The sequence below is a fragment of the Cyprinus carpio genome, chromosome A12 (genome assembly GCF_018340385.1).
Source record: "Cyprinus carpio isolate SPL01 chromosome A12, ASM1834038v1, whole genome shotgun sequence".
Lineage (NCBI taxonomy): Eukaryota > Metazoa > Chordata > Actinopteri > Cypriniformes > Cyprinidae > Cyprinus > Cyprinus carpio.
The window spans coordinates 24,573,271-24,595,893 of NC_056583.1; the positions used below are offsets into that span (position 1 = coordinate 24,573,271).

At 36.3% G+C, this 22,623-nt stretch overlaps 1 protein-coding gene across 1 annotated transcript; it reads right to left on the minus strand.

Annotated features, from left to right (window-relative positions):
- Positions 1–2,717: 2,717 nt before the first annotated feature.
- Positions 2,718–22,330, minus strand: LOC109095788. The gene is given in 18 exon segments (XM_042768097.1): positions 2,718–3,853; positions 3,949–4,051; positions 4,221–4,383; positions 4,912–5,157; positions 5,641–5,798; positions 6,256–6,440; positions 6,520–6,645; positions 10,759–10,845; positions 10,922–11,302; positions 15,952–16,047; positions 16,141–16,542; positions 16,646–17,038; positions 17,546–17,617; positions 17,698–18,084; positions 18,445–18,852; positions 21,788–21,814; positions 21,919–21,991; positions 22,224–22,330. Coding segments are annotated over 17 exon segments (3,387 nt in total). The 5' UTR covers positions 21,968–21,991; positions 22,224–22,330; the 3' UTR covers positions 2,718–3,749.
- Between the last annotated feature and the right edge of the window lie 293 nt (positions 22,331–22,623).

Here is a 22,623-nt window from a genome sequence, read left to right on the forward strand (position 1 = left end):
TCTTAAACCAGTTTTTCGTGTAACATGAAGATTTTTGTTATTTGAACTGATTGTTTCCAAGTGTCCACCTGCATTCACAAACACATTCTTTCACTTTGTGCTTGAGTAGATCTAAATGTAGATGGAATGACAGCAAGTCAGTTTGATTTAATGAGGTTTTTTTTTTTTTTTTTCAAAGCTGCTTTACAAAAATAGTACTATAAAATCACCTATGAGTGAGCTAAAGGTGACTGAAAAGATTAACGCTAATTAATTGAATAATGTTATAATTCCTTTTGTAAATAATGTTTAACCATGTTAATGATGTTTAATAACGTTTACATTTTATTAATTAAAAACCACTGGAGGGATGCAGGCAGTGGCCAAGTAAGATGGAGATTTTTAGAGGTGCAAAGCGACAAAATTTAAACACAAAGATGATACATATTTTTAATGCAACTAACAACTCAAACCTAAAACCAAAAGTTAACTAATGTCTTTAAAAGCAGGTAGGAAACAACATGCTAGTTAAGTAGCAGGTTAGCATTAGGAAAATGAATGTGTATTAAATGTTTGGATAAAGAAAAAAAGGGAAAAACAAAGAGAAGAAGCAAAAAATATCCATGAAAGCTGATTTATAAAGACAGCATAAAATAAACAGAATTAGACAAAACAGGCAAATGTTGGTACTTCCCCAAAGCGAAAAAAAAATCAATCAATCATTTAATTTAAAGTAAAATCAAGTCTGAAGAAAAAAGTCTGCTCTTGGAGAATTGAAGGAAGTGAACACTATATTCACAGGTTTACCGGAGGTGTAGAATTACACTCTTTAGGAATGTTCTACATTCATCCGCTGCACATTTAAGCTTATCATTCAAAAACTCACGTCCCAAAAACCATGTGATATACATTAATGTGGCCTGACAGTAATATTTCCTCAGAACATGTACAGACTAATACAAGTGTGCCACTGTTAATTTAACATACATTTACTGTTATTGTTACCTTTACGAGACACTAATACATTTTAAACAAATTAAGTAAATTATCATTGCATAATTTCTTATGAAACAGTGTAATATAATACATATTATTTATTAAAAGCAGTAAAATTAATGTTCATTAGTTATTGCATTAGGTATCATGAATTACCAATATTAATGAAAAGAAACTTGCAAGTGTGCAGCATTGGGAAAAATGACAGCTACATTGCACTAAATATGCTGCAGCAACAAACGTGGCACCAATATGAAAAAAAGACAAAAAGATTTAGTTTCCTCATTTCTTTAGTCAAACTGGATAGTTTATTGTGATTATTTTATATCGTAGGACTTTTAGAAAACCACCAGACAATGACGCTGCAACTTCTCTTTATCAAGTCACTTAACTTCAACTGTCAATCACTGAAAGTGAATTGTTTTTCCCAGTGATTGTTGCAACAAGTTAATCAAGATTCCCCAAGAACTACTTACAGTACGTGACTGTCACGACTGCATGTTCTTTTTTTTATTTTTTATTTTTTTATTTTTTTATTCTCCATTATCTTGCTGTGATAAATTCTGGGGATCGCAGTTTCTGGATATTGTTAGTGGCCAAATATTTATTAATATATAAATACTAAAATAAATAAAAAAACGGAACATTATTAGAAGCTGATCATTCCTGTTGGTTCTGACTGAAGAACAAATCTCATAGAGATGCTGTAGAGACACACACTACATAGGATGCATTTTCACTAAACAAGCAAATACTTACTGAACTGAAAATAAGACAATTTTATCCAAATGTTCATTATAAGTATGGTGTTGGTAAACTAATGCTAAATTAAATAATTTTTGGCTAAAGTGCATCTGACACATTAACTGGCGTATCATATCCTGAGTATATCTGTTATACTACGCCACACCTGGTCAAAGAATCTCCCGCATGACCAGCAGGTTAATCCTCAGAGACCAATAGTAACACAATCACTACTTTCATGTGTTTAAACCACATACAACAACAGCTCATACTTCATGCTTTAGTTCATATTTATCATGATGACATGTTTGGCAGGTACATATTTAAAGCTTAAGTCACACAACCTGGTCATTGATGATTGACAGCTCTGCTGACTGCTTATGATCAAATTTAACATAAATTTAATTAACATAAAATAAAATAAAGACTTGATTTGTAATTGTTTGATGTATATTCCAAAGATTTCTATTAAAAGAAACATATCAGCATTAAGACAAATGCAGTGAAGGATTAAAACCTGAATGTTGCAGAAATGCAGTCAACAATCTGTCAGTTGAAATATAAACAGATTTTTGCAGCATTCTAATAAAAATATCAGGGATGGATTTACATGGCTTTAGTAAGATGTATGAATATTAAAGAAGAGTGCCAAAGGACTGTTCAGATATAAACTTCTCTGCCCTAACAACTCATCAATTTCAGTTTCTCTTCACCTTCTTTACAAACTAGAACAATAAATAAAGACTTTTAATCTAGCTTGTGACTGAACCTCACCTCATCTTACCTTGAGAGAAAGAATAATTCAACCAGTGCTGCAACATTCTTCAAAACCTTTAAAAAGGAGTATATAATAGCAAGACTTTTCTCATGCACACTATTATAGAATCACTATGGAAAATAAGCAAAGCGATTGCAAACATGGCAGCACAAAGATAACATCCTGGTCATTAATCTTTCTCTTACTTTTACTGAGGAAACTCTTACAAAAGGAAAACTCATTTTGCTTTAATCTTCAAATTTATTTATTTTTTCTTCTCATTTATATTTTGAGTTATCCAGACTGCATGATCATGTCCCTACTGTTTATGTCCCATTATAAATGGCAGAATAAATTATAAAACATAATTTAAGGAATGAAATCAAAATATTCTACCATCACAATATTACATACTTCAGTTTTGATACTTTTGACAAGTATTTTCTTGACCTACTTAGTTACAGAATTTGAAAAGGAACTACAGAAAAGAAATGGCCATATAAAATGTTTTTGCATGATTTCAATAAACACAAATCTGATTGTATTTGTAATCAGCACATCCTCTCAACTGAAATAGAATGACTGTAGTTTATAATAACTAAGGATTAAAGAATTATTTTATTATGCCACATTAACACACTTATGAAATAAAGAAATATTTAGAAACCCAAAATGAGTGTAGCATCTGTTTCCACATTAAAGGTGCATTTTTGAAAAACACTTTTGACCACATTATCGGACCGATTTCCAGCCATTTTGTTTTTTGCTATGGCACCCGGGGAGCAGTTGGGGTTTTGGTGCCTTGCTCAAGGACACATCAGTCATGGTATTGAAGGTTGGAGAAAGTGCTGTACATTCACTCCCTCCCACCTACATTCCCTGCTGGTATGAGACTCGAAACCGCAACCTTTGGGCCATGACTTTCCTCAAGTAGCAAGAAGGCCTGGAATCGGCTGCTGAGGTTGCTTTGTTTCTTCTTGAAAAGTGTATTACGTTGATTTTGCTTTTTCAGACAACTTTTCTGTTATGGATTTATCTTGAATATGCTGCAGCCGGCAGGCATAGCAGATTCCGCCATTGTCGCTAGCAGGGTTGTGAACATTCGTGTGGGGCAGAGTTATCAAAATAGGGGCGAGATCCTGTTGGGTAATGGGCGTGTTTGTTTTGGTGCTTTCAAATATCAACATCGTTTGGCAAAAATCGCTTACTGCACCTTTAATATGGCACTAGACAATATACATGTAAAATGTAGAACATTTTTTGTGGAAATAAACTAAAACAGGATCAGGAAACTCATCAGAGGAGCAAGTAACAGCATCAGAGACCCACACAGACAAGAAGCCTCAGATACCTTCACTTGCTCTGGGATCCACTTATCTGTGAACAGGGAATATGATACAATGAAATGTATTCATGAAATAAATCTTTATAAACCTTCATTTGCAAATAATTAAAATAAATGAAATGTTCACCTGTGTTGCCTTCAGACAACATCAGAGGACCCAGGGATATGGAAGCACTGTCATGGAAGTCCAGAGACCTGCGCTCTCTCCGCTGGTGTCCGGAGTTACAGTCCTAAAAGAGAAAAGAAAAACCACAGAAAAGATGAAACAGTAGTGCACAAAGTGTCCAGCAGAGGGTGGCCAAAACAAGTAGTTTAGCAACTCTTTAACCTCACCACCATACACATTAAGGGTGATGTTTCCCTGTCGATATTTAGAGTTTGATCAACTTTTAAACTCACCGTTGAGCAACGATTGCTTGACAGAAGGCACAGGTGAACAGCGCAGTGCAGGTAAAGCTTAGTGGAGTTTGCAGTGAAGATAAACATCCTGAAGGAGAAACCGCTGGATGTCGAGACGCCGTTCTGCAGCAGCTCCACTGTGTCATCATTTGGATTGGGACACCTGAGAATATTAACAATGACAATCAACAAATCAAATTCTTTTATTAAAGACATTCAATTAAAAAAGGTGATCCTGTAAATCTTCAAACATTTGTTTTCTTCAAAACATGGGATCTTGTGCTTTAGTTCTGAAGTATAAACAATGCAATGTTTGTTATTCGTGGAAGTCATGGCCTAGTGGTTAGAGAGTTTGACTCCTAACCCTAAGGTTGTAGGTTTGAGTCTCGGGCCGGCAATACCACGACTGAGGTGCCTTTGAGCAAGGCACCGAACCCCAAACTGCTCCCCAGGCACCGCAGCATAAATGGCTGCCCACTGCTCTGGGTGTGTGTTCACGGGGTGTGTGTGTTCACTGCTGTGTGTGTGCACTTGGATGGGTTAAATGCAGAGCACGAATTCTGAGTATGGGTCACCATACTTGGCTGTATGTCACATCGCTTATTCAATCTATCAAAAATTCAAAAGTTGTTTTTAAAACATGTTAAAGTTACATTTAAGACTGAGCTTTAAGGAATAGAAACAGCTTTACTCTGTAAGGATGAGATCCCAGCGGAGACTGTAGTCAGGATCATTCACAGGTGTAGCCCAACACGTGTCCATCACCAGAGCAAACTGATGACTGTCAACCCCCTCGACACGAACTTCCACATTCATCTTCTGGTCGAGCTCTGCATCCACTCTACCAGTGAAGGGCCGAGTAAACTCATCATCCTCATATGGAATCATCCGCACCTGATATCTTCCTTCACCAGCGGGAAGAGTCCTGTGCACAATGCTTTTGAAATAATGGACAAATAAGTTTTAAAATTACTGTTTTAAGGGTAAAATATATATTCTTGGTTTAAAAAATATTACCATATTAACTTTTTTATACATTTATTTTTCTGCTTAAAAGATTTGTTCTCACAAAAACTTTCATCATAATTCACTGAAAATTTTGACACCCTCAATATTCTCTTTGGCATGTTCATGAGAGCTGAATAGAAAAGCAGTGATGTCCTAATTGGAAGCAATTTGTTCATCTGATCTTTTTCTCAGAATTATTCATTCATATAGACCAATTTTATAATGCATTTGTGGTGCTTTCTTACAAGTCCTCATGATGATTAACTACATTGAAAAGTGCGACCATTAAAATTCCACAGAACAAATAAAGACATGAGAGTTAGAACAACATGATGAGAAAAATTCAATTTTGGTGAACTACTCCTTTAATAAAACAGCACAGATGGAATCAGAATTTGTATTTGACTCGCACCTCTCCAGTGGGTTGATTTCCACATTCATTGAAAGTGTTTGTGTTTGAGGATAAACACAGCTGAAAGAAAGCTTGAGGATTTTCTCTCTGCTGATGAGATCTTCTGACCTCGGTGTCCCCAGAATACAGTTACTGTAGATGAAGTGGGTGCCATTGGCCTGTGGGCAACATATATAATTATTATTATTATTATTATTATTTGTAATTTTGCTCAAATTGAATTTGTATTTCAAATAACTTTATGAAAGCAACATTAGAAACACACAAAAAGCAATCAAGTGAAATAATGGTGGGTAACGTATTAATGGTGGAGAATGCGGGCACAAGTTTTTTTTGTTTGTTTGTTTTTTGTTTTTTTTGTACAGGTAATGTACACCCTTCCCCACTGAATATTTTTGAGACTCTGAGTAGTCTATATGGTGGTCTGTTTGGGCCCTCCAAAGAATCAATCTGTAACAAAAGCAAAGGCCCAATCAATCCACTCTAGAGACTTCACAAAGAGTCTCAAATCTCTAAGAGATTCAGCAGGTTTTCAAATCTAACTCTACTGCTTCTATGATGCACTACACATATTTGGGATGGCTATTTGAATTGATTATGCATAATTAGTCTTACCAGAAGATTTGTACCACAGATATGTTCATCGTTATCAAAATGGAATTCCACTCTGCCATTCTGGACCATTCCTTTGCAGCTGGGATCATTGAGGTGTAAGACGTCAGCTGGAAAACCAGCCTCAAAGAGCTGACAGCGAGACACAGACATGGAGCCAGAGCTGCTTTCACAGGTTTCTGAGAAGTCTGAGAGAAAAAAGCCAAGTTAATTAATGACTGGAAATCACTGTATTTTTTTCACATTTAGTTGTGGACTGATACCAACCGAAAGAGTCATGATGTTGTTGTTGTCTGTGCGGGTCCTTTTTACACAAACATCCGTAAACACCATTTTTCATCCCGCACCTTTCATCATCAGAGCAGTTGAGTTCAGAACAGGGATTTCTATTAACTAGGAGAAGAAGTTGTTTTGTAAAATAGCATCAATTAAGTGCAAAAATATAAATGTAAACATATGCACTGCTTAGTAACCCAGAAGTCATAATCAACCAATTCTCAGCTTTACATATTACCCCACCAACAGAAAGAAATGTTATTATAACTGAGTGTTGAAGAGACAAGCTGTTACATTTCCATATATCCTTATACTAAACATTCTGGACCCTCGACTGATTATTGCTCTTGGTCTCAATTTAAGATATTTTCTAGTGAATTAAATTAATCTTTTTAGCATTTATAATCAATTCCCCCTTGTTAATATTAATAATATTAGTCCAGGTGTTTGGCATAGTGGATATTTTGATAGAAAGAACTGAAAAGAAAAAAAATCACACTTGCATCCTGTGTACCCTACATTTAGTGTAACTAGTAACATTTCTTGGGCAATTTGTTAAAAGGTTTTATCAAACACACACAGTGCTTCCTTTTTTTAAGTAGTAATAGAATCTTGGACTCATCACTCTAACTATCAACAGCAGATCCTGACTTGAGTACACATGGTGATCTGTGTTAAATTCTTTTAAATGTATCATAACACATAACATGGATCTGATTTGCTCGCATAAAACAATAATCCTCCAGATTGTGATACACCACATTGTATTACCAGGCAGTGTAGTTTCAGCTGTAGTTTCTGTGGTTGTGCTAGTCTCTGGCATTACAGTAGTAGAGGTAATGTTTATGTTCCTTGCATCTGAAAAAATAAGAAGAATATTACATGAAAATAATAACCTCTTACAAAAACTGAGAGCACATGTCAATATATTTACCAGCACAGTATGCCAAACTGCAGGCACTTGGTCTCACAAACTCATAGACATAATACCCTCCTGGACAGGCTTTGACTTTAATGGGATTGGATTGGAAATAGCAGCAGTTATTGCTCCAGTGACCACAGACATCTCGAGTGACCACTCCATCCTCAACTGTTGGATGTCCTCCGTTCAGCCACAGTGGAGCATGAGTGCCACAACTCAACATATCAACACATGTGTCTGGCATATGAACGCTCTGACCCTGAATGAAGAGACGGTACCAGCCGTTCCAGCTGACCGTAGTGTCACACATTATTTGAGAGGAATGTTGATTGTTGGTGGATCTCCACAGATCATCCAGGACATTGTAGTTGTAGCAGGGGTCAACAGAGGGAGCTGTTTTTAAACAATTTTAGAAAAATTAATTTTGCTGACTGAATGAATATCATTTACTTTTTCATTCGAAACTTGCTCAACTTGTATTTACTGCTCTAAAAATTGTAGGCTGGGAAACCTACAATTTTTACAACACATTGTATTACCAGGCAGTGTAGTTTCAGCTGTAGTTTCTGTGGTTGTGGTAGTCTCTGGCATTACAGTAGTAGAGGTAATGTTTATGTTCCTTGCTTGCATCTGAAAAAAAAAGAAGAATATTACATGAAAATAATAACCTCTTACAAAAACTGAGAGCACATGTCAATATATTTACCTGCACAGTATGCCAAACTGCAGGCACTTGGTCTCACAAACATATAGACATAATACCCTCCTGGACAGGCTTTGACTTTAATGGGATTGGATTGGAAGTAGCAGCAGTTATTGCTCCAGTGACCGCAGACATCTCGAGTGACTACTCCATCCTCAACTGTTGGATGTCCTCTCTTCAGCCACAGTGGAGCATGAGTGCCACAACTCAACATATCAACACAGGTGTCTGGCATCTGAACGCTCTGACCCTGAATGAAGAGACGGTACCAGCCGTTCCAGCTGACCCAAGTGTCACACATAATTTGAGAGGAATGTTGATTGTTGGTGGATCTCCACAGATCATCCAGGACAGTGTAGTTGTAGCAGGGCTCAACAGAGGGAGCTGTTGTTAAGAAATATTAGAAAAATTAATTTTGCTGACTGAATGAATATCATTTACTTTTTAATTCGAAACTTGCTCAACTTGTATTTACTGCTCTAAAAATTGTAGGTTGGGAAACCTACAATTTTTACAACACATTGTATTACCAGGCATTGTAGTTTCAGCTGTAGTTTCTGTGGTTGTGCTAGTCTCTGGCATTACAGTAGTAGAGGTGATGTTTATGTTCCTTGCATCTGAAAAAAAAAAAAAAAATTATATTACATGAAAATAATAACCTCTTACAAAAACTGAGAGCACATGTCAATATATTTACCTGCACAGTATGCCAAACTGCAGGCACTTGGTCTCACAAACCCATAGACATAATACCCTCCTGGACAGGCTTTGACTTTAATGGGATTGGATTGGAAGTAGCAGCAGTTATTGCTCCAGTGACCGCAGACATCTCGAGTGACTACTCCATCCTCAACTGTTGGATGTCCTCTCATCAGCCACAGTGGAGCATGAGTGCCACAACTCAACATATCAACACATGTGTCAGGCATCTGAACGCTCTGACCCTGAATGTAGAGACGGTACCAGCCGTTCCAGCTGACCCAAGTGTCACACATAATTTGAGAGGAATGTTGATTGTTGGTGGATCTCCACAGATCATCCAGGACATTGTAGTTGTAACAGGGGTCAACAGAGGGAGCTGTTGTTAAGAAATATTAGAAAAATTAATTTTGCTGACTGAATGAATATCATTTACGTTTTCATTCGAAACTTGCTCAACTTGTATTTACTGCTCTAAAAATTGTAGGTTGGGAAACCTACAAATTTTACAACACATTGTATTACCAGGCAGTGTAGTTTCAGCTGTAGTCTCTGTGGATGTGGTAGTCTCTGGCATTACAGTAGTAGAGGTAATGTTTATGTTCCTTGCATCTGAAAAAAAAAGAAGAATATTACATGAAAATAATAACCTCTTGCAAAAACTGAGAGCACATGTCAATATATTTACCTGCACAGTATGCCAAACTGCAGGCACTTGGTCTCACAAACTCATAGACATAATACCCTCCTGGACAGGCTTTGACTTTAATGGGATTGGATTGGAAGTAGCAGCAGTTATTGCTCCAGTGACCGCAGACATCTCGAGTGACTACTCCATCCTCAACTGTTGGATGTCCTCTCTTCAGCCACAGTGGAGCATGAGTGCCACAACTCAACATATCAACACAGGTGTCTGGCATCTGAACGCTCTGACCCTGAATGTAGAGACGGTACCAGCCGTTCCAGCTGACCGTAGTGTCACACATTATTTGAGAGGAATGTTGATTGTTGGTGGATCTCCACAGATCATCCAGGACATTTTAGTTGTAGCAGGGGTCAACAGAGGGAGCTGTTGTTAAGAAATATTAGAAAAATTAATTTTGCTGACTGAATGAATATCATTTACGTTTTCATTCGAAACTTGCTCAAATTGTATTTACTGCTCTAAAAATTGTAGGTTGGGAAACCTACAATTTTTACAACACATTGTATTACCAGGCAGTGTAGTTTCAGCTGTAGTTTCTGTGGTTGTGGTAGTCTCTGGGATAACAGTAGTAGAGGTAATGTTTATGTTCCTTGCATCTGAAAAAAAAAAGAAGAATATTACATGAAAATAATAACCTCTTACAAAAACTGAGAGCACATGTCAATATATTTACCTGCACAGTATGCCAAACCGCAGGCACTTGGTCTCACAAACTCATAGACATAATACCCTCCTGGACAGGCTTTGACTTTAATGGGATTGGATTGGAAATAGCAACAGTTATTGCTCCAGTGACCGCAGACATCTCGAGTGACTACTCCATCCTCAACTGTTGGATGTCCTCTCTTCAGCCACAGTGGAGCATGAGTGCCACAACTCAACATATCAACACATGTGTCAGGCATCTGAACGCTCTGACCCTGAATGAAGAGACGGTACCAGCCGTTCCAGCTGACCGTAGTGTCACACATTATTTGAGAGGAATGTTGATTGTTGGTGGATCTCCACAGATCATCCAGGAAATTGTAGTTGTAGCAGGGGTCAACAGAGGGAGCTGTTGTTAAGAAATATTAGAAAAATTAATTTTGCTGACTGAATGAATATCATTTACTTTTTCATTGGAAACTTGCTCAACTTGTATTTACTGCTCTAAAAATTGTAGGTTGGGAAACCTACAAATTTTACAACACATTGTATTACCAGGCAGTGTAGTTTCAGCTGTAGTTTCTGTGGTTGTGGTAGTCTCTGGCATTACAGTAGTAGAGGTAATGTTTATGTTCCTTGCATCTGAAAAAAAAAGAAGAATATTACATGAAAATAATAACCTCTTACAAAAACTGAGAGCACATGTCAATATATTTACCTGCACAGTATGCCAAACTGCAGGCACTTGGTCTCACAAACTCATAGACATAATACCCTCCTGGACAGGCTTTGACTTTAATGGGATTGGATTGGAAATAGCAACAGTTATTGCTCCAGTGACCGCAGACATCTCGAGTGACCACTCCATCCTCAACTGTTGGATGTCCTCCGTTCAGCCACAGTGGAGCATGAGTGCCACAACTCAACATATCAACACAGGTGTCTGGCATCTGAACACTCTGACCCTGAATGAAGAGACGGTACCAGCCGTTCCAGCTGACCGAAGTGTCACACATTATTTGAGAGGAATGTTGATTGTTGGTGGATCTCCACAGATCATCCAGGACATTGTAGTTGTAGCAGGGGTCAACAGAGGGAGCTGTTGTTAAGAAATATTAGAAAAATAAATGTTGCTGACTGAATTAATGTTATTTACTTTTTCATTGGAAACTTGCTCAACTTGTATTTACTGCTCTAAAAATTGTAGGTTGGGAAGCGAAATGACCTATACAGGAGATGTATGGGGTATCTGTTTTAAGCCAAGCTAAGAAAATTGTTGCAGATCACACACATATTTTACAAGAAAATTTTAACATGTTACTCTCGGAGAGACGATTGAGGACTCTGATGTGTAAATCAAATCACTTCAAAAATTATTTCATTCCAACTGTGGTTCAATATTCAATAGAGAATTGCAAAAATTAAATGTTATATTGGTATACTGTAGCTTTTAATTTTTTTGGTTATGTGTAACTTATTGTGTCATGTACTGTGCTATGTGAGTTTAATGTTTAATGTCCACAATGAATTTCCCTGAAATGGAACAATAAAGTATATTCATTCATTTATTCATTTATTCATTCATAAAACTGAACGGTAACGGTGTAAAATCTCTCAAAATCTAAAGCTCCCTGTTACACTTGTGCTTTAAGTTATTCAAAGCTGAAGATAGTTAGTCCTGAGTTTGAACATCTCCTGTTATTTAGCTGTGAAAAAAAACAGGATGTAAAACGTCGATAAAAAGTACATAAAAGAGTCTTTAGACAGCTGCTGTCCTTTCCTTTCCATTAATATTGTGTACTCATGTGAGCAATATTGATTATGTCTATGTGATTTTTAATCATATTTTCTGGAGAGGTTCATTTAGCTATACATTTACTACATTTTAATAATGAAAATATGTGCAAAAAAGATACTCATGAGCAATGTTCCCTCTAAGCTGCGCATGTGTGCAGCCGCGCACTTTTTACATTGTGGCCGCGCAGAACAAAATAATAAACCTATGCCATGCAAAAATGAGTTGAGAAAGCATTTGACTGAATTCTAGTAAATGCAAAATAACAGCAGTGCTCAGGCATACCGCTATAGAGTTGGTGTCGCTATAGAGCTAGAACCGGTTGAATGTGCTTTACAGGTTTCACTCAGGGCTGGGCTGGGCTGGGCCAAAAAATCAGCCCTGGCATTTTTTGGTCCAAACAGCCCACCAATATACATACACTGTCGTTCAAAATACACACATACATTTGGACCCCATAACGTAGGGAATACCAGGTGCACACTAACACTGTGTGTGTTTATGTGTGTGTGTATACTTACTGTGTATACCAGTTTAAGTGGACCAGTGTACTAGCTCGTTCTTGGCTTGATATTGATAGTCAGTCAAAATTATGACTGTTTGAGCAAACTAACCAAGAGTATATCTACAAAAACTAGAGATGCACCAATTATGATTTTTCATGGACGATTCTGATTGTCAGCAAATGGGCTGCTTCTAATAATGACTGCTGATACCATTTTATTTTTCTTTAAGCAAATGACAAGAAAGAATGAAAGAGTACATGAACAAGCTGATTATTTGCAGTATTACAGGCTGAACTGTATTTGAAATTAGAGGCAACCACTGCATTTTAATCAGTCCAAATAAAGATGCTACATACATGTAGCATGAGCAGTTTTTTTAAATAGATTGTACAATTATTATACAATTATTATATATACAATACACAATAGTTTTGTAGGCAAACATCAATGCCTTGAATTTTATGCGAGCAGCTATTGGTAGCCAGTGCAAATTGATAAACAGAGGTGTGACGTGTATTCTTTTCGGCTCATTAAAAATTAATCTTGCTGCCGCGTTCTTGATTAATTTTAAAAGATAAAGGTTTGATAGAACTGGCTGTAAGACCTGCCAAGAGAGTGTTGCAACAGTCTAGCCTGGACAGAACAAGAGCTTGAACAAGGAGCTGTGCAGCATGTTCCGAAAGAAAGGGCCTGATCTTCTTAATGTTGAATAAAGCAAATCTGCAGGACCGGACAGTTTTAGCAATGTGGTCTGAGAAAGTTAGCTGATCATCAATCATAACTCCAAGGTTTCTGGCTGTTTTTGAAGGAGTTATGGTTGATGTGCCTTACTTGATGGTGAAATTGTGATGAAACGATGGGTTTGCTGGAACCACAAGCAGTTCTGTCTTGGCAAGGTTGAGTTAAAGGTGAAGGTGAAGGTGAAGATTGTAGTATTTTACGGAGGTAAGATGAAAAGAAAATGCCATCTAAACTTTTCTGAAGACAGACAGTTCCCCTCAGAGATTCTAATAAACTTCCACCCCAAATTCAATGTATAGAGTTTTCTTCCAATATTTCAAGCATCGAGAACAGTGAGCTTGCTCTGCCTGTACAGTATTTTCTCTGCTGACACATCTGTTCTCTCTGTGTCTATCTTATTGCGTCCTGTCTCTGGCCTCTGTTAACGTCCTGTTTAGAGACTTCGTAATATTTCCACATATTTCCAGTGGTGAAGCAATATTCATATAGGCAGAGCAAGATACTTCATCACTCCGTCTATGGAGCTCATCTCATTTATCAACAGTAAAATATGGAGTGCCACAAGGATCTGTCCTAGGTCCTCCGCTATTTTTAATATACATGTTGCACTTGGTAATATCATTAGAAAATATGGTATTAGTTTCCACTGTTATGCTGATAATACTCAACTATATATCTCAACAAGACCAGATGAAACTTCTAAATTATCTAAGCTAACAGAGTCTGTTAAAAATGTAAAAGGTTGAATGACCAATCATTTTCTCCTATTAAATTCAGATAAGACAGAGATATTACTTATTGGACCAAAAAACATTACACAGAATCTCGTAGATTACAATTTGCAACTAGACGGATGTACTGTTACTTCCTCTACAGTCAAAAATCTGGGTGTTATATTAGACAGCAACTTGTCTTTTGAAAATCATATTTCCCATGTTACAAAAACAGCATTCTTCCATCTTAGAAACATTGGCAAGCTATGGAACATGTTACCTGTTTCTGATGCAGAAAAGCTAGTTCATGCATTCATGACCTCTAGACTGGACTATTGTAATGCACTGCTAGGTGGTTGTGCTGTATCCTCAATAAACAAGCTACAGGCAGTCCAAAATGCAGCAGCTAGAGTCCTTACCAGGTCAAGAAAATATGATCATATTATCCCAATTTTACAGTCTCTGCACTGGCTACCTATTAAGTTCCGTATCAGTTACAAAATATTATTACATACTTATAAGGTCCTTAATGGTTTAGCTCCTGTGTACCTAACTTGTCTTCTACCACGCTACAATCCATCACGCTCCCTAAGGTCACAAAACTTTGGACATGTGGTAGTACCTAGGATAGAAAGTCCACTAAAGGAGGTAGAGCTTTTTCGCATTTGGCTCCCAAACTCTGGAATAGCCTTCCTGATAATGTTCGGGGGTTCAGACACACTCTCTCTGTTTAAATCTAGATTAAAAACACACCTCTTTGGCCAAGCATTCAAATAATGCGTCTCATAATTTTGGACTGCACTTATATCTGATCAAATGCGCATTATTATTCTTTAGCTTGGGTTAAACTAATTTTACTTGGCTGGAACAGCAGCTACGCTAATTATGTCTCTATTTGTTTCTCTGTTTTGCCACGGGATTTTAATAAAACAAACTGAAGCATTTAAAAGGAGATCTGTCAGCTAAATATTTTCAAAAAACGTGAACAAAAAACGTGATCAAATGCGTAACTAGGTAACTAGGAACTAAGAGATGATGCCAACCCCTCAGAGGACCTCAGATGATGCTAACCCAGAGACAACATACAGGACTACCACATTTTGCTATAAGTTTGATTGCATAATTGCTGTTAATAGTGTTAATCGTCTGTTTGTTTACGTCTTTTATTGATTTTTCCGAACATTTCTGCCGTATGCACATAAACTGACAGTCACTACTAAATATTGTAGAAACTTTATTTTCTGTAAAGTTGCTTTGCAATGATTTGTATTGTCAAAAGCGCTATACAAATAAACTTGAACTGAATTGAATAACAATATAAAAATTCACGTTCACGTTTTTTGAAAATATTTAGCTGACAGATCTCCTTTTAAATGCTTCAGTTTGTTTTCTATTCTATCAGTTTAAATGAATCAATTTGTTTTTATATTATATATTTTATTATAATTATTATAAATTATAAACACAATAATAATTTACCTCAAAGGGAATTCATGAACGATATCTGATTCATTTTTCATATGCCGTTAGCATATATAATATACTATAATATACATTTAGCAGATGCTTTTTTCCAAGGCAACTTACATTTCTTTATGTTTATATACCAGTATGTGTGTTTCCTGGGAATTGAACCTACAATTTTTTGCGCTGCTGCTAACCGATGCTCTACCACTGAGCCACAGGACACATTTTTTTCATTACTGTATATTGAATTGAACGATTCTTTATTCCCTGGGAATAAAGAATTTAACTGCTCTGCTTTAGATTTTTTGTTGTTGTTGTTGTTTGAATGATTTTTAATAGAGATTGTGTTCTTGGTAACAGCACTGTAAAAAAAATTTTTCTCATGTAACCTAAAATGTGCATCATTCAGTTTCATCAAGGGTCAAATCAAATATAAATAGCACATTACAGTTAAAAGTTACACACTTTGTGTGTGGGGGGGGGGGGGGGGCATTGCCCTTATAAAGGAATCAAGACAATACTTTACCAGTGGTTGTGATTGGTGGAGTAATGGATTCTATGGGTGGGATTGTCTCTGTTGTTGTAGACACTGATGGGATGGACTGGTTTGAGGCTTCTGGTACTAAGAACATTTTTTATATTAATATCAATACATTTTAAACAAAACCTAGAAATATAAATGGCTATTGACAATAACATATGAGTAAATACTTACCTATACAGAAAGCTGAGCAAAACATTGGCTTGACAAACTCATAAACATAGTAATTTCCAGGACAGGCTTTGACTCTTATAGGGTGGGATGTGTAAGTACAGCAGCCATACCATGCAGAAGCACAGACCTGACGGGTGACCACTCCATCTTCCAGCTGTGGGTGAGGGCTTGTGAGCCACAGTGGGTATTGCGTCCCACACATGCCTTGATTTACACATGATTCTGGCATCTGGGAATTTTGACCATTGTAGAACATCCTGTACCAGCCATTCCACTCCACATTATAATCACACATGTTATGGTAGTAATTGTTATTATAGTAAGGGTTGTTTGTGGCTCTCCAAGGCTCATCCAGACTTGTGTAGCTGTAGCAGGGATCAACACTCGGGGTTGTGAAAGGTACTGTTAAAAAAAGATGTATTACATACTGCATATTAAAACTATTCAAGATAATAATATGAAAACCTCAATATAAGCATCAATTAAAAATAATGAATGAACATACCTGCACAATATACAGGAGCTGGAATTGAAAGAGGTGGTCTGGTAAATTTGTAGACATAATAATTTCCTGGACAAGCTTTAACTTGGATTGAATCAGATCTGTAGTGACTGCACTGATCAAAATAAGAACCATAAATTTCACGTGTAGCAACTCCATCTTCTAGTCGAGGGTGAGAGCCACCAAGCCACAGAGAACTAAAACCTCCACATGACATGTAAGACATACACCACTCAGGCATCTGAGCACTTGATCCATTAATGAAGAGTCGATACCAGCCATCCCATTCTATACTAGTGTCATCATGATCAGAGATGTATCCATACGTAGACCAGTAATTGAGTGTGCTTCTCCAGTGGTTGTTGAGTACATTGTAGCTTTCACACGGGTCATAATCTGTTATTGAGATATCAAAACAAGCAAGTTACCATATATTTCAATGAGGAGCTTCACAAGTGCAAATCTCAACCAGTAAATATAGTCAACATCATGAGACTCTTAATTCATTCACAGCATGACAGTGTAATAGTGAAGCTACAAGTTCATGCATAAAAGATGCCACTTTCATTGCAAAATAAGATTTAGATTAGGGAACATGTTCTGTATTGACTTAACTAAGAGTTTTCCCTCAATAAACTCCTAATTGTTTCTTATTGATAGTGAGTAAGGTAAGGTAGTTGTTGTAGTAGTTATGTTAAGGTATAGGGTAGGGTTAAGGGGTCTAGAAAATGGTCATGCAGAATAGGACATTAATATGTACCTTATAATTACTAATAAACAGCCAATATGCTAGTAATATGCATGCTAATAACCAACTAGCTAATAGTGTTCACGTATAGTGTTCAAAAATCTCAAGTGTTACCATGAACACATTTTAAAAATGAAATATTTTATATAACTTACTCAAGATGATGCTGGTTCCAGTGACTATATCTGGGCTTACAGTAGAAGCCGCCTGTGAAATAGTGCTGACATCTACAAAGACATGTCAAGACATGACTGAGATCATTTAAAAAGTTAGAAAAGACTTTGTAAAGTGGTAAAAAGCAAGGTACCTGTGCAGTATCCTGAACACCCGAATTGTGGATTCACAAGTTCATAGACATAGTAATTTCCTGGACACGCTTTCACTCTGATGGGTTTTGTCTTGTAATCACAGCAGCCACTCCAATAATTACAAAAAACCCCCCTAACAACAACCCAACCCCCAACCTAAGGTTAAGAACATTTAACCAAAAAATTAATGTTTACATTACAGCTGTACCAACTAACACAGGTCTCTGGCATCTGGATGTTCATTCCATAGTAGAAAAGCCGGTACCAGCCATTCCAGGAGAAACGTTCATCACAAACGTTATCTCCACTTTCATTGTTGGCTCTCCAGGGACGATCCAGAGACTCATAGTTGTAGCAGGGATCACTGCTGATGCTGCTGAAAGCAACTGTCATGGAGTTCGGAAAAGTACTGTTAAAATACTGTATTTACTGTACATTGAAGGCAATTTAGAGTATTACATTGTAAAACATAATGGCTTTATTTCATGAGGATAGGTCAGTAATGAAGAGATATCCATTATGAAGTAACTTATTGATTTTGTTTATCATTTTAATGCAAGAAACGCTTACAGTTGAAACTTAAGTTTTAATGTTGAGATTTGAGGAACTGTGTCACAACTAACATGAGAGCTACAGTTAGTGAAGTGCTATGAGAGTGTGGGGAGAATTACAATGTAGCTTACAGAATGTTAATTTACTCTTGATGCTGGCATTTAAAACAAAAAAATCACAAAAGAGAGTTTCACCTGCACAGTATGTAGGTCCAGGGGCTGATTTGTTGGGTTTGGTAAATTCATAGACATAATAATCTCCTGGACAGGCTTTAACTTGGATAGACGTCGAATTGTAGGCTCCACACCGATTGGAATACCCCCACCCCACATAAGTTCCCAAAACTTCACGGGTCACCACTCCATCCTCAGGTGTTGGATGAGATCCACCGAGATACAGTCCAGTGTAACCACCACATCCCACATAACTCACACACCACTCAGACATCTGAGCACTTTCTCCATTCAAATACAGCCGATACCAGCCACTCCATTCAACAAGAGTGTCATCATGTCCAGTGCTTTGGCTTAGTCGTATGTCTCTCCAGTATTCATCAAGAGTGTTATAATCATAGCAGGGATCAGAGCTGGAAGTTGTAGGTTCTGAGAGAATAAAGTCAATGACATAAAAAAGGTCAATCCTGTGATGATACATACTCACTATGTGACAAACAGTCTTTATGACAAGAAGAGATACTGGAATAGTACACTAAGGAGGGATTATATAAACTGACTGCAACTTCAACAAATTTATTAGTTTATATATATATATACCACTCTCTCACTAATTTCAGTTCATTTTCTATGAATTGTGTTTATATTTGCTTCCACCTGTTCTAATGACACCCTTAAAAAAATGTAAATGTATTGTTGTTTATGGTGTGTTCAGATGTATATAATTCGTAACAACTTATCATTTTCTTTAAAAAATGTGATTACAGGTGCACCTCAATAAATTAGAATGTTGTGGAAAAGTTCATTTATTTCAGTAATTCAGCTCAAATTGTGAAACCCGTATATTAAATAAATTCAATGCACACAGACTGAAGTAGTTTAAGTCTTTGGTTCTTTTAATCTTGATGATTTTGGCTCACATTTAACAAAAACCCACCAATTCACAAATTAGAACAAATTAGAATACTTCATAAGACCAATATATATATATATATATATATATATATATATATATATATATATATATATATATATATATATATATATATATATATATATATATATATATATATATATATATATATAAACATTTTTAATGAATTGTTGGCCTTCTGGAAATTATGTTCATTTACTGTACATGTACTCAATACTTGGTAGGGGCTCCTTTTCCTTTAATTACTGACTCAATTCAGCGTGGAGGTGATCATTTTGTGGCACTGCTGAGGTGGTGTGGAAACCCAGATTTCTTTCACAGTGGCCTTCAGCTCATCTGCATTTTTTGGTCTCTTGTTCCTCATTTTCCTCTTGACAATAGCCCATAGATTCTCTCTGGGGTTCAGGTCTGGTGAGTTCGCTGGCCAGTCAAGCACACCAACACCATGGTCATTTAACCAGCTTTTGGTGCTTTTGGCAGTGTGGGCAGGTGCCAAATCCTGCTGGAAAATGAAATCAGCATCTTCAAAAAGCTGGTCGGCAGAAGGAAGCATGAAGTGCTCCAAAATTTCTTGGTAAACGTGTGCAGTCCCTTTGGTTTTCAAAAAACACAATGGACCATCACCAGCAGATGACATTGCACCCCAAATCATCACAGACTGTGGAAACCTAACACTGGACTTCAAGCAACTTGAGCTATGAGCTTCTCCACCCTTCCTCCAGACTCTAGGACCTTGGTTTCCAAATGAAATACAAAACTTGCTCTCATCTGAGGACTTTGGACCACTGGGCAACAGTTCAGTTCTTCTTCTCCTTAGCCCAGGTAAGACTCCTCTGACGTTGTCTGTGGTTCAGGAGTGGCTAAACAAGAGGAATATGACAACTGTAGCCAAATTCCTTGACACGTCTGTGTGTGGTGGCTCTTGATGCCTTGACCCCAACCTCAGTCCATTCCTTGTGAAGGGTGTCAATGATTGTCTTCTGGACAACTGTCAGATCAGCAGTCTTCCCTATGATTGTGTAGCCTAGTGAACCAAACTGAGAGACCATTTTGAAGGCTCAGGAAACCTTTGCAGGTGTTTTGAGCTGGTTAGCTGATTGGCATGTCACCATATTCTAATTTGTTGAGATAGTGAATTGGTGTTTTTTTGTTAAATGTGAGCCAAAATCATCACAATTAAAAGAACCAAAGACTTACACTACTTCAGTCTGTGTGCATTGAATTTATTTACGAGTTTCACAATTTGAGTTGAATTACTGAAATAAATTAACTTTTCCACGACATTCTAATTTACTGAGATGCACCTGTATAGCTATCATGTCTACTATGATTCTCTCTGGTCTGTTTTCAGGTCCTGCTGTTCCTGCTCTGTCCAGCAGGTGAAGTCTGGTGTTACTGTTCTGCTGTCTATCATGAATCATCCCACCTGTTACTCCACCCATTTCACCTGTTCATCTTTACCAGCTCACTATCTACATGCATATATAGCTGCTTTCAAGGACTTCAACTCATTTCTAAAAACGTCTTTAATAAACCTGGCATTTGTGTTTGTATCCTAGTCCACTCTGAAATATAGACATAAATCAACAATTTAGAGGCATCTGTATCTTTGCAAAAATTAGATTTTTCGATATCATGAAAACATTTGAATGGAAGACTATTCCAATTCTAAATTGTAACACATATTAACATACACAGTATGCTGTATAAATTATCAGTTACTACAAAAAGTCACAGTTGTGAGATGTAAATCTAAATTATGGGAAATAAGTGCAGAATTGTGAGATAAAATTGCCTTAGGAGCCTGTAAATCTAACTTTTTCGACATGAAGATATTTTTTTCCATTAATATTTATAAAACAAATTATCTATCCATTAATATATATATTTATTATTATTATTATTAATTATACATAACATAATTAATTCATATATATATATATATATATATATATATATATATATATATATATATATATATATATATACATACATACACACACACACACACACACACACACACACACAGTATATAACCAATTATTCTCAAAAGGCCTGACAATGTGCATGGTTAAGTAAAAAAATACAGTTATTATTACAATTATGACTAGTGTTAATCACTGAAGATCTGCTGAATCTACATGCATGAAATAAAATAAAATGGACTCGACACAAAACTAGCAAGTGTTTGGAAATTGTGCACTTCATAAATGTCAAAAATTCCAACACATATTTTACTCTATTTTTTTTCTCAACACAATAAAAATTATAAAATTGTGCAAGTGCAAAAAAAATTAATAAATAAATAAATAAATAATAATAGTTTTTTCACAGATTTATAAATTTTATGCTTCTTTTATTTTTATATTTGTAAAGGACAGCAAAGGATTGGGGGAAAAAATGATGTAATAAGGTAAAACATTATTGTACCTGTAGATTGTCCATTGATTATTTCACCTGTTAAATACACAATATCAACATAATGAATTAATATTAAGAAAGATTAGTCCACCTACTAACAGTATTATTTTAATACACGTAACAGATTGTGAAACCCTTACCATTAATCAGCAGCAGTAGTGATACACACAGTGAGATCAGAAACTTCATTGTGACGGACGACAACTCCTGCACCTGCATACAAATATACAAAACATTTGGTTATATTTATTTTGTCATATTTTATTTATTTATTTATGTTGTGTGGGGGGGGGTGTATTGTGCAGATAAGTAAAAACAACGTAAATCATAATGTTCACAAATATTTACATGAAAGGAACATTTTGTGAAATAATTTAAATCAGTCAAAAGCCAATGATCTTGTTATTGGAGTCCAATTTGATGAAATGAAGAGAAATAACTTTACCTGAGGTCAAATGCTGCTGCAGAGCAAACTCAGCTGAATAAAGCTGAATGCAGTGATGATGATCTGCACAATCTCACACTACCAGTGCCTTTATTAATAACGTTGGGTGGATAATTACTGGAACCAGAAGAAATTTCTCAACATCTTAAACCAGTTTTTCATGTAACATGAAGATTTGTTATTTGAACTGATTGTTTCCTTGTGTGCAGCTGCATTTAGAAATAAATGTGAATGTAGATGGAATGATGACAAGTTTGATAAGTAGCTTTACAAAAACAGTACTATAAAATGTGACAGGAAAGTTTAATGCTAATTAGTTTAATAATGTGTTGGTTAATTCTGTTTGTAAATAATTTATGTTAATGTTGTTTAATAATGTTTACATTTAATGAATTAAAGA